A 17490-nucleotide genomic window follows, 5' to 3' on the forward strand; every position below is an offset into this window, starting at 1 on the left:
CTGAGACATTGAGACTCAAGCAAGGTTATGGCTGCATGAGGCCGTAATAAGAACTCAGATTCTAAAAGGACATACAATGATACTACTGTAAAATACCTTACACGTACTAAGATATATGAAGATACGAATGCGAGAGACCTTAATATAGACTGAAGGAAGGATATTCTAGTCTGCCCAAGGCTGCGGCTGTAATATAATTTAAAAAGTACTCGATCAAGGATCTACGAGTATGCGCAAGAATCTGACTTTAAAAAACTTTAATAAGGAACCAAGGCAAACTCAAGGTTACGGCTTCACGATACCTTAAAATGTAATCAGGCAAGTCTCAATAAGGATGCTACTTCAAGATACTTGATACAAGTCCGAAAATCTCACCAAATATCGCCCATAAACAGGAAAAGTAACCCCCTTGCAATGTTCCAAAATAGGATATTTTATTGCTTGATCAATAAAATTTCAATAATTTTTGTAAAATTAAAGTTAAAATTAATTTTGTAAAAGTTCTGAAAATCTCGCCTTATCAAACCTCCCACCCCAATGCAAACTTGCAAAGTTCCAGCTTTTACCTATCGCTCAATAATAATATTGTACCATTTTGAACCTTTCAGTACTTTCTGTACACATGAATAACAGATTTCTGCTGCTCTGCCGCCGGTGGTGCTGCCCCAAGATGGATGAAAAGAAGAGGGAAGAAGAACCTGAAGAGTAAGATGACGTCTGAGGCTAGAATCTTGAAATATTGGGCGAAGGTCACTTTTGGACCGAAAACGGGTGCGAAAAGTACTAAAATGTACTAAAAATTGTATACTTTTTATTGGGCAAACGTAATGACCTAGAATTCGAAAATTTGGAATGAGAGTCACTGACGAAGTGTATGATGATGCAGGGGATGACCGTAAGAGTTTTTTGAAAGTTCGTATTATAAGTGCACGAAAAGTACTAAAATATACTATATTTGGTACCATTTCGTATCATGTGAAAGGTTAGAGCTAAAAACTTGAAATTGGGATTGTAAATAAAAGTTAAGGTGTGTGTGTCGATGTAAGGAGGTAGATTTGAATGTGTAGTACAATTTGAATTTGGAGGTACGGATGGAGCTGAAATCCTGAATATAGGATGTACTAAAATGTACTAAACTTGATAAAATTTGGTGTTGGGTGAATAGATAGTGCTTGAAATTTGGAAGTAGGGTTGCTCTTCATGTGTAGCCAGGACAAATGGAAAAAAATGGATTTCGGAAAAGGATACAATAATTGTACGAAAAGTACTGAATGGAAAAAATTGTACTGGGTAAAGGGATAGGGTCGGAATCTTAAAATTAGAAATTGAGGTCACTTAGTATCTGGAATTAAGTTCTGATGGTGGTTTTACAAATGTGCACTGCAATTGAACGAAAATTACTAAATTTTGTATTGGATGAAGGAATAGTGGGAATAAAACTAGGATGGAGAGATGCAGACTGTTTTAGATATGCTATAATGTTACTAAATTTGGTATGGGGTGAAGGGATGGAGCTGACATTCTGCAATTTAAAATTAAGTTCACTGTTGGTTTCTAGGGTTTGCATATGGAGACGTTGAATTAGTTTTGGGTACTGTAACGACAGGATTTCTCCCCTTGGGCTAGAATAGCTCGTCGGAGTCCACGGGTTCGTACAGATATTTTTTTTATTGAGACAGAAAGAGAAAGACAGTGGTTTATGTTTTTATTTATGGTGGAACTTAAACTATATATAAACTATACATTATAACAACTATCCTACTCGTCATCGGCCCGGGATTGGTGGTTCTTCCACTCGAGCCCTGGATAATTACTCAAGAAACGGGTCAAGGATCGAGAGATCGAGTTCGAGAGACCTGGATAAGTACTCAATCAGGCTACAGGATATTCAAGGATACGGCTGCAAGAGACCTTAATAAGTACTCAGACACTACAGGATATTCAAGGATACGGTTGCGAGAGACCTTAATAAGTACTCAAGCACTACGAGGATCTAGGATACGGTTGCAAGAGACCTTAATAAGTACTCAAGCACTCCAGAATATTCAAGGATATGGTTGCGAGAGACCTTAATAAGTACTCAAGCATTACAAGATATTCAAGGATATGGTTGCGAGAGGAGCATACCGATCCCAAATGTTCCCATCCCTCGAAAAACCGAATGTGTATTTTGCGAAAAGGAAAATAAGCAATATTAAAAATATGTCATAAGGTTTTTTACCAGAATATTGATTTAAATCCCAATATTCAGGACAATACTATGACGCAGTTCATGCGCTAAAATCATCAACATTGCGCCATTACGGACGATGCGGTCTGGTTTGATGCATTTTAAAACACCTGTCTCATTTTGAAGTGGATTGAAAGTTGCAGATTTAAGTTTTTCAACTTTGCGATTAAATGAAAGCACGTTTTAAAGTTTTTTTTTTGCATTTTTTTAAAAAAAAAGTCCCAGCTACTGCTTTTGAATCTGGCGATTCAAGTGGGATTTCCAAATTATTCTTAAAAAGCATTTCATTTGGAATAATGAATTCGTTATTTATTGCCAATAAATTAAAATAGATAAATAAATATCTGAATTTTTTTTCTTTCGTTGTATTTTTCGAAATCACTAAAAATAACTTAACATAATATCAACACTTCAACTAAAAATATTTCCAAAAGATTCGAAATAAATTACCTTAATTGCATTGAAAATGCTTGAGGAATTTAAAGTCTTACTAAAGTTATTCTTTGCAGAATATTTAGTATCTAAAAACTACAGAAGGCTTTGGATAACTGTAACCAGCTTTAGCGGGTACCGGAGAGGAAGCTGCGGGCTTTGAGTCGGGGAATTGTTTTTCTGGCTTGGGATAGCTATAGCCTTTTTCTTTGGCTGGTACTGACGAGGAAGCAGCTGGTTTGGGATTGTAACTTGGTTTCTTAGTTGGAGCTGGGGAAGGTTTTTCTGGTTTAGGATAATTGTATCCTTTTTCTTTTGCCGGAACAGGTGAAGAGGCAGCTGGCTTGGGTTCTTTTATGCTTGGTTTTTTAGTAGGAGCTGGGAATGGTTTTTCTGGTTTAGGATAATTGTATCCTTTTTCTTTTGCCGGGACTGGTGAAGAGGCAGCTGGTTTTGGTTCCTTGTAACTTGGTTTTGTGGTTGGAGCTGGTAATTGCTTCTCTGGTTTGGGATAATTGTAGCCTTTCTCTTTAGCAGGAACTGGAGATGAAGCAGCTGGCTTGGGTTCTTTTAAGCTTGGTTTCTTAGTTGGAGCTGGGAAAGATTTTTCAGGTTTGGGATAATTATAGCCCTTTTCCTTTGCTGGAACTGGTGAAGAAGCAGCAGGCTTGGGATTGTAGCTTGGTTTTGTGGTTGGAGCTGGGAATGGCTTCTCTGGTTTGGGATAGTTATAACCCTTTTCCTTTGCTGGAACTGGTGAAGAGGCTGCTGGTTTGGGTTCCTTGTAACTTGGTTTGGTAGTTGGTGCCGGGAATGGCTTCTCTGGTTTGGGATAATTATAGCCCTTTTCCTTAGCTGGAATCGGTGAAGAGGCTGCAGGCTTAGGTTCTTTGTAACTTGGTTTGGTAGTTGGTGCCGGGAATGGCTTCTCTGGTTTGGGATAATTATAGCCCTTTTCCTTTGCTGGAACTGGTGAAGAGGCTGCTGGTTTGGGTTCCTTGTAACTTGGTTTTGTGGTTGGAGCTGGTAATTGCTTCTCTGGTTTGGGATAACTATAGCCTTTTTCTTTAGCAGGAACTGGAGATGAAGCAGCTGGCTTGGGATTGTAACTTGGTTTCTTAGTTGTAGCTGGGAAAGGCTTTTCAGGTTTGGGATAATTATATCCCTTTTCCTTAGCGGGAACCGGTGAAGAGGCAGCAGGCTTGGGTTCTTTGTAACTTGGTTTGGTAGTTGGTGCCGGGAATGGCTTTTCCGGTTTAGGATAATTGTAACCCTTTTCCTTAACTGGAACTGGTGATGAAGCGGCTGGTTTGGGGTAACTGTAACCTTGTTGGCCTGATGCCACAGTGGCTGCAGCAATCAAAGCGACCGCCACAATTAAGAATTTCTGAATAATAAACAAAAAAAATTTTCATTTTTCCTTCCTTGCAATCGTTATTTTGTTTTTCCCATTGCTTACCATCTTGGAGCAGCTACTATTTCTATCCTACTAGCTTGTTTTGTTGGGCAAAATATAGTAACAGCTTTCTATTGACCAAAGTATCTATTTATATGAAATCGCTTGAGAAGAGGGTGGTGATAACTGTTTTTTTTTTTTTTCTTTCTTTCATTTGAATACTAAAAAGATGTCTTTTCGAAACAATCACAGACCAAACCAAGCCAAAAAAACGTCAAAACATAAAAATTGATAGTCCAGCTTCTATGGAGAATAATTTTAATTTAAAGCTTCCTGCTCCCTTTCACCGCACAGATTGCTGCATCTGAACATCTGAAATGAGAGACAAAATTCTTGTTTCGTTTGTTTCTTTAATTGGTACGCACATTAGTTCTCTGATATAATCTAGTTGCTTTCATTTCGGGAACTTGTGTGGGTACCACAGACCAGTTCTCTAGACGATGGGTTTGTTTAAATTTGTCTTTTTGGTGTATTATCCAAATTTGTCTGTTGTCATCTAAACTACGTTTGTTTCATTTTCTTCTTTTGGGATGGGCTGAAAATTATGCCCTCCTAATTTGGTGCTTTGTTCTGAGACCGGCCATTATATTCCATTTTCATTGAACTCAACTTGAAAACAGCCTTAGATATGAGTTAATCCATAAGCGAAGCATATTTTTATTCGTTAGTGGACCAATGTAGGGTACTTGTTTGTGTCCGGTCTCATTACCAGCAATCATTTGTATGTTTATTGTTATTTTTGTTTTTAATTAACAATAACCAAGCAAGTATTTCCACATCGTCACTGTATTAGCTAACAGGGTGATTAAACCCCAATTTCTCTAGAAAAAATGTATTTATACCGTATTGCTACATATTCATAATTATGCAAGCGCTTGAAATAAAAATAAAATACATTTTTTGAAGCTCCAATTGCTTCGAGGTTAAGAATAATAAAGATCTGGTCTTATATGTAATTGGCAGTTAAAAAGAAAAGAAGATAACGCACAAATTGTTGTATTTTAGACGGCTTAGTGGGCATATTTCACGCATTTAAGCTACTGCAATAATGAATATCAGAAAGAACAAAATCTTAAATTTTTGTTGAATTTAAAAAAAAAATATTTGTATAATCAAAATAGAAAATTCAACATATTAAATAAATTCGGTCAACAAAAATCGAGTAATGTTTTGTAAGTTTTGGTGTCGAAATCTATCAGACTATCTGCCACCGAAACCCTAACAAAATTATTGTTGTTGAGAGTAAAAAAGTCTGCATCCAAAACCTTAACAAAAAAATTGTTGATGAGAGTTTGAAATTTCCATCCAGTTTCAGTTTAACGAGCCAGCAAGCGTCAACCGGGTGGTATTGGGTGGTACAGTCATATGGAGCTATACAAAAGCGTGGACCAGTATTTCCAATTGTCTATTGCAAATTTCAAATACAAATTTGGAAATCAGAAAAATACTAAATATCATCTATCGGGGATATACAAAGATGTGGTAATTTTCTACCATAAGTAATGGTACCCATGGTATAATAAAGAGGTAGAACAGCTTCGTAAAACTACAGAAATGCAGCCATGAGGCTATGCCCCCTTCTTGTACGTGTCTTCCAATCATTGATTTGGAAAATATTTTGTTTTCATTTTTCAAAACAATAAATACATACACAAATTTGGCAGAAGTCGAGCACATTTAGAAAAAAATTGTAATCAGGTGGTAGCTCAACCTTACTTTTTTTGTACCATACCTATTGTCAACACCAAACTCCATATAGAAATAAGTCGCTAAAATCATCAAAATACCAAATTATTTGAGGGCTGTCATAAGAACTCCAAATTCAAAATTTGATAGATTTGGTGAGAAATGCGGATAAAAAAAATGGAAATACCGAATATTAGGAAATATAGGGAACTATACAAAGCGTGGCTATGTACAAGCAGTTTTTCGATAGGAAGTATTAGTAGGACTACAGGGTGAGATGAAAAAACTGCAACCAACTTCAGACTGCTATCATTTCTAAGCCACTCGTCCGACAGTTGTTAAAATTATTCCAGTGGTAGCTCATTATATTGTTTACAAGCCTACAAAAGCATTATGGTAAAAATTTTCCAGAAAAAAAATTTATTCGTGATGGAATTCAAGCGTGATAGTGAGATTTCTTTATATTTGACTGGAAAACCACAATTGGCTATCGTTAGGATATTTCAGCATTTAAATGTAAATAAATCTATGGTGTCTCGTACCATCGCTTGTAACCGTGATACTTGTAGCGTAGCTCGACGTCAAGGAAGTGGACGGAAGAAAATAGCATCATCAGCAGAAATGGTTCGAAAAGTAAAGAAGCGACTTGATCGAAATCCGCGTCGCAGTGGCCGAAAAATGGCTTGGCAGCTGAACATATCACTATATTCCATTCGGCAAATATTGAAAAATGAGCTTGGGGTAAAGCAATTGGAATTCAAAAAAGTACAAGAACTTACACCGCAACAGAAAGAAAATAGACTCAGAGCAAAGAGTTGCTTCGCTTGGCCGAATGTGGTAAACTGCCGAATTTGGTTTTCTCCGATGAGAAAACATTCGTTGTCCAGCAGTTTGTAAACAAACAAAATGATCGTGTTTACTTGCCAAACAGGTCAGCTGAAAATGTGCACCTTCGGTTGACCACCAGAATTCAAGCGCCGACTATGGTAATGGTGTGGTTAGCCATAACAGCTGATGGTTACTCTCCGCTCGTATTAATCGACTGTGACATCAGAATAAATGCCAAATATTATCGCGAAAATATTCTGGAGGGTGTATTAAAGCCATGGGCGCGCAAACATTTTGACCGCAGGCATTGGACAGGACTCAGCACCATCGCACTCAGCACGCGCCACCCAAGAATGGTTACAAAATGAGGTTCCTCGCTTCATTTCCAGCGCATAATGGCCACCAAAATCTGTGCATACCAATCGGTTGTCTGGCGTATTTTGGAAATCAAGGTTGGCACTAAAAAATACCAAAGTGTCGATCACCTCAAGCAAGTGCTTCATTGGCTGTTTGAAGGCCATAATTCGTGCCAAAAGTGACTAATTCGAACAAATCTAAACTTATTCTAAAATTTGATGCTATTTCCGACATTTTTTGCTTTCATTCAATAGAATTAAAAAAAATTTAAAAATTATGGCGTTTGATTTTGTTGGAGTTCTTTTCTATCTCACCCTGTATAATGTACCTATTTTGCTATATATTCCATATCTTGGCTATCAGCATTACTGTAATGGTAAGAAGTGACTTTTTAATTTATTTGTGATTTGGCCGGAATTAAAAATATTCGCGGTTTAGTGGAAATTTTCATATTTTTTGACATAAAAGTCATGGTTTATTTATCCCGCTAAATATTATCGATGACCGTCCAAATTGGTAGGCTACTGCCCTGTCCTAAGACCATGCAAGATCAGCAAAATCAGGAATCTCTTTTTGGTCTATTTCAACCCCTGAACATTTTTTGACCATTTCCAAAAACAATAGGCTTCTATTCAGACGGACGGACATATCTATCTATCTATCTATCTTATCTAATAATTTTGATACTTCTTCGGAATCATTTCACTTGCTGCTATCCCGTTAAAAGGGAGTTTTAAACCATTATTAAAAGAAAAAAAGACACATTTGTTGACTCGCGTGAGGTTTACAATTTTGAGGCAAAATAATCCATCTTTTATTACAGGTAGTATGACAAAGACATATAAAATTCCAACAATCAAAATCCAATTTTGTATAGGGTCCCCTTGGATTTATTGCAAAGGGTTATAATAATAATAATAATAATAATAATAATAATAATAATAATAATAATAATAATAATAATATAATGACTTTTGGTATTGAAAATGGTAAGTGGAAAAGTGGGGCCTCGTTTTGGTATAGTTCCCATATAACCTCCCGATATTTGGCATTTTGATGATTTTAGCGACATTTTTCACCGGAATTGTTTCAAATTTGGTATTCGTAATGGATACTATAGCCTAAAACAGAAATTTGTCTGTGCAGGTCACGGATTTCTTTTTCAAGTTTCGCATTTAAATATTGTAATGGCTTATGACAAAAGTTGCCTATGCAGGTCCACATCGTCGTATATACCCTAATATAATGCTTACATTTGGTATTTTTAAATGTTAACAGAATTTTTAACGGATTTTATTTATTTTTATTATTATTATTATTTTTTTTAAATTGCCAAATACTGAAATACAGCTGAAATTTCAATTTGCCCAACAAAACCTTAAAAAAATATATAATAAATATTCGGGTTTTATAAAGTCCCCTCAATTGTTAGAAATCAAAATATCCTGGTCAAATGTTGAAACAATGTAGGCTATAATTGAATATTTTTATTCAATGTATATTAACTATACATTTTCATTGTCAGACCAGACCCCGCAAAGTATAGGTCCCATATGATACCTTCCGATATTCGGTACTTTTAACCATATTTGGTATTTCTGACTTTTATAGGGTTGGCATCTCCTGGGAAAACTGTCAGAATAGTCCTATATTTCTGTATACTCGCCGACAGTACAATCCGAATTACGATATTTTGAAAATTTTAATTGCACCATCCCATCGATTTCTCTGAAATTTACAGTTTAAGATGAGACTCACTCGAATATTCATTCCCGGAGCTTGAGATATTCTATTGAGCAAATTTTAGGTACTGGAAAGAGTATCGAATTTTCGCCAAATTCAGAAGGTTTTGGATCTTATGCCAAAACGATATAATGGAAAAATATTTCTAAAGCAACATACAATAACAAAAAAGCAATAAAATCAAACACTGGCTGAAAATATCCAATACTGACATCAAAATATAACGTTTGTCCTTGTAAAGACTGCATTTTTGCTCCAACAAACACAAACTATGATATGGTAAATTCGAATCTAAAAATATAATATATATACATCATTTTTTAATATTATGAGAAATGCTAACAGACGTGAAATATCTCATATAGTTGAAAAATCCCCATCTGCTTAGTAAAAGGCCAATTCTGTCTCAAATCATAATAATGCTATGAATATTAATATTATATTTTATCAAAATAGAAAACAAAGAAAGTGATGATTTATCGACAAAAAAAAACACACATTCAACACCCACAAGAGAGAACAGAATATTCCTATCTATAAAATGATTGAAATCGAAAGTTTTGAATTTTAAATCAAATTAAGATTTGGTAATGCCTAGTCATTACTGGTTGTTGTGAGTAAAATGATACGAAATGTTTGATTACCATCCAGTTTTAAATCAAAACAGAAATATAATGATCTGCAGTTTAAAAATTTATATTGAATTCAAATATTGCATATCATGCATATTATGATTGATAAAAAAAAAGTCTAACACATGTGATTTTAATTTATTTTTTTTTTATTTTTGATAATTATGCGTACCGGTTTGAAACTATTTCACAAAAATTCATTTTTTTCTTTCTTTTTTTTTTTTTTTTTTTGAATTCCATAACACTTCCGTATTTTCTAAAAAATATAAAAACATGCATTCGAGGGGAGGCAAATTTCAGTTGATTAAGAACGAGTTGAGAATTGAAAACGGGGCACATGTGTCATGGTTGGTATGCCAATAATTTGCCAGATATAAGTACTTCATTGTTTCTTTTTTTACAGAAGTTTCTATGGGTTTGCCTAAATGTAATGATGGCTATTAATGCAAAAGAAATACCCCGCATTACCAATGATTACTTGCCGCCCTATGCCGAAGGTCCACCACCCCACAATGATTTCAATTATGATGTAGAGCTGCTACCTCCTCCCGTCACCTACCACGTTCATCATCATTGGTATTATCCAGTTCCAAGTGTGGCGTTCGAGGAATATGCTCCAGTTTCTTTTGTGGCACAAGAAGCCCAACCAACAGCTGGTACTAGTTCCTTAAAACCAACAATGATTCTAGTTGTCACTCTGATTTTGTGTCTGACATAGGAATTTGATCCGTATTTAAAATGCGTTATTTGCAAGGTACATGCAAGTATATGTTCTTAGGTGGAAATTGCATTACAAAGCTGCTGAAATTGCAGTTGTTTGCATATTGGAATTCTACCCAAATACAAAACCCTTTTTCCTGAGTATTAATCTGAAAAGTATTATGCCAATATCGGGAATACGAAAATATTTTCCCACATTAGAGGTAAAAATTTGTCTTTGCATAATGTATTCTAAATATTGGCCATCCAAGGTCGTAAAAATAGACTGTGTCATAATACATTCAGCAATTCAAATATTCTTGTTGTGCCTGTATATTTAGTTCGATGCGCATTATTTGGATGTCTAGCATTGAAAACAAATTGATATTTAAAAAGAATTTTAAACTAGTTTAACTTCTAAAGTCCAAAATAAAATGTTGCATTTATTTTTTTTTTTTCATTTGATATCAAAATAAACATTCAGTGAAATAGTCAACGATATTCCCGAATCTTCGGATAGTGGTTTTTTAGTATTTTTTAATTTTTTATGTAATGCATGAGGTAATAGTTTTACACAATGTTCAGTGTTATTGAAACCCAGTTATGGTTTGAATTAGTTTTAGTAGAATTTTTGCGACCACAACTCAGTTCTTTTAATGTACTTTCGGCCAACATTAAAAGTACCAAAAATGAGATTTTTTGACATTCATGTATTTCTAAAACAACGTTGGTCAAAATATTTTAGGTATGGTTTTTAAAGACATGAAATTGATATTTTTTATTTTGGCATTTTAGATATATAGTGTCTTTGGCAATGTCACTGATATCAATGCGAGCTTTATTATACCCTCAGTCGTATGGGTATATATCATTTAAAACTGCCAAAACGTGCCCCGTCCAAATTACGGTTTTAGATCCTTGGTCTCTTTGGACTAAATCCGTTTCAGGATATGGTGAGTCGTTCTAGGGGTGTTCGTCATTTCGTCCGTCTGTCTGTTTTGTTGGTGGCTGGTGCACGATAACCTTCGAAGAGAATATCCGATTTGATCCAAACTTGTTACATCGTAACTTAATTATCAAACATAGATCGAGTTCGGAAATGAGCAGTATCGGTTTACTCCTTCAGGTACCTCCTTCAGGTTTCCGAAAACTAGGTATTCCCTGCCTTACCCCCTGGTAAACATTACCATCGTTCTCCAATAATAAACAAACGTTGTTTTTATAAAAACAACAATAAAGGGATTAAGCCTGACAATTTTGCAACAACAAAATCCTACTGTATCCCGAACAAACAAGCCAACACTGTTCTGAAAATAATTTTTCGTATAAGGCAAGAAAGGAAAATCCAGTGCAAACTTTGCAACCTCCAATACTTGTATCAGTGCTATGTCAGTGGGAAAAATAGACATTATCGCTCGACGAAATCATGTACCTTCTCCACAAAAGCGTTAACATTTTGAATAATTATAACTCTCATAAAATGCAAAAAAAAAAACACCCGATTCTCCTCAAATTCGACACATTTCAATATTTCCATTAAGACAAGATCTGCTGTGAAGATGGAATATATCGGGTCACACCTTCTGGTACCTTCCCTACAAAGGGATAAACATTTGAATAACCAGGAAGCTTATAAAACGCGAAATGAGCATCCGATTATTTTTAAACTTGCCATATCCCAATATTTCTATCAACAAAAGACCCTGTAGGAAAATGAAATATGTCGGACCAATCTTTCTTGTACTTCCCACACAAAGGGTCAAAGCTTTGAATAATTATAAGACTTAATGTTAAACCTCAACCTCAATATTTCTACCAACACAATATCTCGTATTAGGAACGGATAAAACGGAGCACTACTTCTTGTACATTCTCCATAATGGGTCCGAATTTTGAAAAACCATGAAGCTCAAACGCGTGAATCCCAATATTTATATTAACACAATATCTGATGTGAAGGTGGGATATATCGGTCCTCTCCTTCTGGTACCTCCCCCGCATAGTCACAATATTCAATAATTATATAGGGTGAGATAAAAAAGAAATGCAACAAAGTCAAACGCTATAATTTTTATGTTTTTTTAAATTTTATTGAATAAAAGCAAAAAATATCGGAATTATCATCAATTTTTTGAATAAGTTTAGATTTGTTCGAATTGGTCACCTTTGGCACGAATTATGGCCTTCAATGAAACTGTCACACGCTGCCCGAATGTTGCTCTGCGGTGTTTTGGCCCATTCCCAGCGAAGCGTTTGCTGGAGGTGATCGACACTTTAGTATTTTTTTAGTGCCAACCTTGCATTCCAAATTACTCCAGACACAATAGTCCAACGGATTGGTATCCGAGATTTATTGGCTATTGTGCGCCAATCTTGGGTGCCGCATGCTGAGTGCGATGGTGCTGAGTTCTGTTGGAATGTCCAAGGCCTACGGCCAAAATGTTTGCGTGCCCAAAGCTTTACTACCCCCACCAGAATACTTTTGCGATAATATTCGGCATTTATTCTGATGCCACGGTCGATTAATATGAGCGGAGAGCGACCATCGGCTGTTATGGCGGTCCACACCATGTCCATGGTCGGCGCTTGTGTTTTGGTGGCCAACCGAAGGTGCACATTTTCAGCTGACCTCTTTGGCATGTTAGCACGATAATTTTGTTTGTTTACAAACTGCTGGACAACGAATGTTTTCTCATCGGATAAAACCAAATTCGGGAGTTCACCATTTTTGGCCAAGCGAAGCAACTCTTTAGCTCTTTTGAGTCAATTTTCTTTCTGTTGCGGTGTAAGTTCTTGCATTTTATGAAATTTCAATGGCTTTACCCAGAGCTCATTCTTCAATACATTTGCGAGTGTAATATTGTGATATGTTTAGCTGCCGAGCCATTTCTTTGCCACTGCGACGCGAATTTCGATCAAGTCGCTTCTTTACTTTTCGAACCATTTCTGCTCATGTTTCTGTTTTCTTCCGTCCACGTCCTTAACGTCGGGCTACGCTACCAGTATCACTGTAACGAACGATGGTCCGAGACACAAAATATTTATTCACATTTAAATGCTGGAGTGCTCTAACGATAGCCAATGGTGGTTTTCCAGCCAAATATAAAAAAATCACACTCTCCCGCTTGAATTCCATCACGAAGAACTTTTTTCTGGACAATTCTCACCAAAATGCTTTTGTACGCTTGTAAACAATATAATAAGCTGTTACCGGAATAATTTTAACAGCTGTCGGACGAGTGGCTTTGAAATGACAGTTGGTTGGAGTTTTTTCATCCCACACTGTATTTGAACCGATTTTCACCAAATTTAATTTACTTCTAGACTAAATTCGGTTGGATATGCCATTTGGTGCACAATTAACCCGAAATCGGTTGAGGATATATGGGAGCTATATATAAATCTGAACCTTTTATCTCCAGTTTCAATAGGGTTCGTCCTTGGGACAAACAAATGTTGTTTGAAAATTTTTATCTCATTCGGATAAATAATGCGACCTGGATTTTGTTCACAAGAATACATGGACGGACGGAGTGGACGACGGGCTGACATGCATAAATCGACTCAGAAAGTGATCCTATGAAGATATCCACGGTCTTCTCCATGTTACAAACAAATACACAAAGACATAATACCTTTAGCTCTATATGGTTTAGGTTTTCTGTTTGCCCCTCAGGACCGTTCATCTCTGAAAAAAATTCACCGAGTTATTCGGTCGGAACACATTATCGGCATGAGGTGCGTGAATGCGGAGTTAGAACACTGTATAATGTTAATGTTAAATAAGAGTAGAGACGAGAGAACGAGATATGTTTATTTGCGCTGATAACAGTTGTTCTTAATGTTTATGGTATGAAAAGTTGTTTCAACTATTAGAAAGTCATGTTAGTCATTTAAATATTAAAACTAGCAGAATATAGACGCGTTTATCAGGCAATGGTCAGTATTGAGGTTTGTCGGTCCTCTTATTAGGAAGTTTTTTGATTTATTTCCTTTCTATTGCAGACATTTAATTTAGTTTTCTTCATTTCGCTGGCATTTGTTGCAACTGGCGATCGAATACCCAATGAATATCCAGTAGCATCTAATAATTATGGAGCTGTCGGTAGGGGTTTTACGCCAGCAGGCCAGTATGTCATTTTGCCAGTAGCGAATGCAGCATACACAAATTCTGGCGGTGTCGCATATGCTGTTGTTGGTGGCTATAATTATGGTGCATCTGTCCCCAATTATAGAATTTCAGCATCCAATCCTATTCCAGTTTATGTAGCTCCTGATTTGCAATATGCTCCAGCATTCGCATCGACAAATTCCCAATACGCCCTAGCTGCTAGTTCTCAATTTATACGAAACGGTTTACAGTTTGCTGCCTCCAACACAAATGCACAATATGCAACACCGGGTCTTCAATATTTTGCCCCTGGTTCACAATATTCTTTACCAAATTCCGCCTATAACCCAGGAGGCTTTGTTGCACCTCTCATTCCAGCTTCAAATTATGCCTTATCGCCAATATCATCTGCTACAAATAATTATCATCCTTTGCCTTCTCAACCTATTTACAGTGGACCAGGTTTGAATGAAAATATTTACAGAGTACCTAATACTGTTAATGCCGGATCGCAACCATTGCCTGTCTACCCTACTGGGCAATATCAGGGCTATTCAGGTGTTATTGGTGCCAGCAATACTAATCCTATTCAAGTACCAGCTGGGACCAGTTCAACATCTTTTACCAATACAAACCCTGTTGTCAGCACTACCACCACTGCAAGTGCCACATCAACGCTACACCATGGAAGTTCTGCGACCAACATTGATACAGCTTTACATGAAGACGTGCCCACTCCACCTTTTGTAACCTATTCATCTCCTGAAGAAACTGAAAAGAATTCGAAAACAGTTCCTGATTCTATTGCTGATGCTAGCAACTCGGATCCTCTGGTCACTTCAAGTTCTGAGAATTTCGCAAAATCAGCCGAACCTGAGCCTGCCCACACCTATTCCGATGAAGAGGGCTATCGTTACAAAAATCCACATCATAAATGATTTGAATGTTAGTTTTTAAACTAATCAAGCTTTCGTTGAAACTTCTATGAAGAAATACAATTAAAGAAAAAAAAAAATAACTTAAAAATTACTAATTTAAATAATTGCGATAATTTAGAACCACAAATCTCCCTTATTTTTTCAGATAAGTAATTTTTCAACCATAGTTTTATTCCAACCTACATCAGAACTTGGAGGGGATATTATAGTATGTTTGGCCATCCTCGCTATATTGGTCCTAGATCCACTTACTAATACACCCATCGCCATATAGCCTCGAGCTGAGTATTTGGACTGACTAGACGAATACACACAGTGGTAGGTCCATCAAAATCCAGGCCGCATACTAAGCGCGACAAATATATTTCCACATATTCGATCAAGTTGATTTTCTAACAAAATCTTGAAGTATGAATGATGTGACAATAATAAATTACAGGATAAATCCTTTATATCATGTAGCACACACATACAGGGTGAGATGAAAAAACTGCAACCAACTTCAGACTGCTGTCATTTCTAAGCCACTCGTCCGACAGCTGTTAAAATTATACCAATGACAGCTCATAATATTGTTTACAAGCGTACAAAAGCATTTTGGTGAGAATTTTCTAGAAAAAAGTTATTCGTGATGGAATTCAAGCGTGATAGTGTAATTTCTATATATTTGGTAATTTCTATATATAAACGGCAACATCGGCGGAAATGGTTCGAGAAGTAAAGAAGCGACTTGATCGAAACCCGCGTTGCAGTGGCTGAAAAATTGCTTGAATATATCGCTATATTTCATTCGGCAAATATTGAAAAATGATCTCGGAATAAAGCCTTTGAAATTCCAGTGAGTCCAAGAACTTACACCGCAACAGCAGAGAAAGAAAATAGACTCAAAAGAGCTAGAGTTGCTTCGCTTGGCCGAAAGTGGTGTTTAGGTGTCAGGTGAAAATGTGCACCTTCGGTTGGCCACCAGAACTCAAGCGCCGGCCATGGTGATGGTGTGGGCCGCCATAACAGCTAATGGTCGCTCTCCGCTCGTAATAATCGCATCAGAATAAATGCGGAATTATCGCGAAAATATTCTGAAGGTTGTATTAAAGCCTTGGGTACGCAAACATTTTGGCCGCAGACCTTGGATATTCCAACAGGACCCAGCACGCGCCACCCAAGAATGGTGGGTGGGGTTCCTCGCTTAATTTCCAACGCAAAAGGGCCACCAGAATCTCCGGATACCAATCCGTTGGTCTATTGTGTCTGTAGTATTTTGGTAAGCAAGGTTGGCACTAAGAAACACCTCAAACAAGCGCTTCGCCGGGAATAGGCCAAAATGCCGCAGGGCAATATTTAGGCAGCGTGTGACGGTTTCAATGACCGTTTGAAGGCTATAATTCGTGCCAAAGCTGACCAAATCAAACAAATCTTTACTTATTCTAAAATTTGATGCTATTTCCGACAGTTTTTGCTTTCATTCAATAAAATTTGAAAAACAAGTAAAAAATATGGCGTTTGACTTTGTTTTAGCTTTTTATCTCACCCTGTATGGAGACTATAACAAAACGTTTTTTGACGTATCTCATTTTCAATCCCAAAATAAACTTAAAGAAGTAAGCAAAGGCTATAATCGGGCGGGGGCCGACCATGTGATACCCTACAACACTACAATATGTTAGAAGCCCCCTTATGTCCAAATCCATTTTGGAAGATTTCGCTTTTGAAATTATTTCACGGAGCACTGCCCACATATTACCCTTAGCATTTTGACCAGGAATATTTGCCCAATATTTACGCACTTCATCGTGCTGTTAGTTGTTGTAGACTTCTTCCCTGTCCTTAACTCTCTTCTCAGGCTTGTTTATTGGCTTCAATTGTTTGATCAGGAAATTTTTTATATTTTTGGTTTATTTGAACCCCTAAATACTTTGCGATCATCTCCAAAAGTTAGAGGACTCTTATGTATCCCCAAATTTAGACTCATCTATATGATATGCTTGTCTACGATATTTGGCGATATCATGCGATCGATTATCATGCGAAAAAAAATATGAAAAAATAAAAAAAAAATCACAAAATACTACAAAATCTATATTAACATCATTTTTGACTTATTTTTATTTTGACCTCCATACTAAATTTCGTGAAGATCGGGCCATAATTGCGACAGACGGACGGACGGACATACATAGCTAGATCGACACAGCTCGGCGAGATAGGAAGATCCATATATACTTTCCTATGTGGGAAACCAATATTTCGTGGTGTTATATAATTTCTGACCCAATCAAACTTATAATACCCCCAACACATAGTGTTGTAGGGTATAAAAACTAAAACATAAATCCTTTTTTAAAGAGAAATTGATTGTAAAAGGCATGTAGAAGGAAATC

At 36.5% G+C, this 17490-nt stretch overlaps 2 protein-coding genes across 2 annotated transcripts; one reads left to right on the forward strand and one right to left on the reverse strand.

Annotated features, from left to right (window-relative positions):
- Positions 1-2569: 2569 nt before the first annotated feature.
- On the reverse strand, positions 2570-4253 carry LOC101897553 (uncharacterized). The gene is made up of 2 exons (XM_005176531.4): positions 4122-4253; positions 2570-4049 (listed from the first exon to the last, which is right to left on the reverse strand). The coding sequence occupies exons 1-2, from the start codon at positions 4122-4124 to the stop codon at positions 2745-2747; spliced, it is 1308 nt and encodes a 435-aa protein (XP_005176588.2). The 5' UTR covers positions 4125-4253; the 3' UTR covers positions 2570-2744.
- A 9746-nt stretch (positions 4254-13999) lies between these two features.
- Positions 14000-15112, forward strand: LOC131803191 (uncharacterized). The gene is made up of 2 exons (XM_059124282.1): positions 14000-14014; positions 14069-15112. The coding sequence occupies exons 1-2, from the start codon at positions 14000-14002 to the stop codon at positions 15110-15112; spliced, it is 1059 nt and encodes a 352-aa protein (XP_058980265.1).
- Positions 15113-17490: the final 2378 nt, after the last annotated feature.

This window comes from Musca domestica, unplaced genomic scaffold (assembly GCF_030504385.1).
Source record: "Musca domestica strain aabys unplaced genomic scaffold, Musca_domestica.polishedcontigs.V.1.1 273, whole genome shotgun sequence".
NCBI classification, from domain to species: domain Eukaryota; kingdom Metazoa; phylum Arthropoda; class Insecta; order Diptera; family Muscidae; genus Musca; species Musca domestica.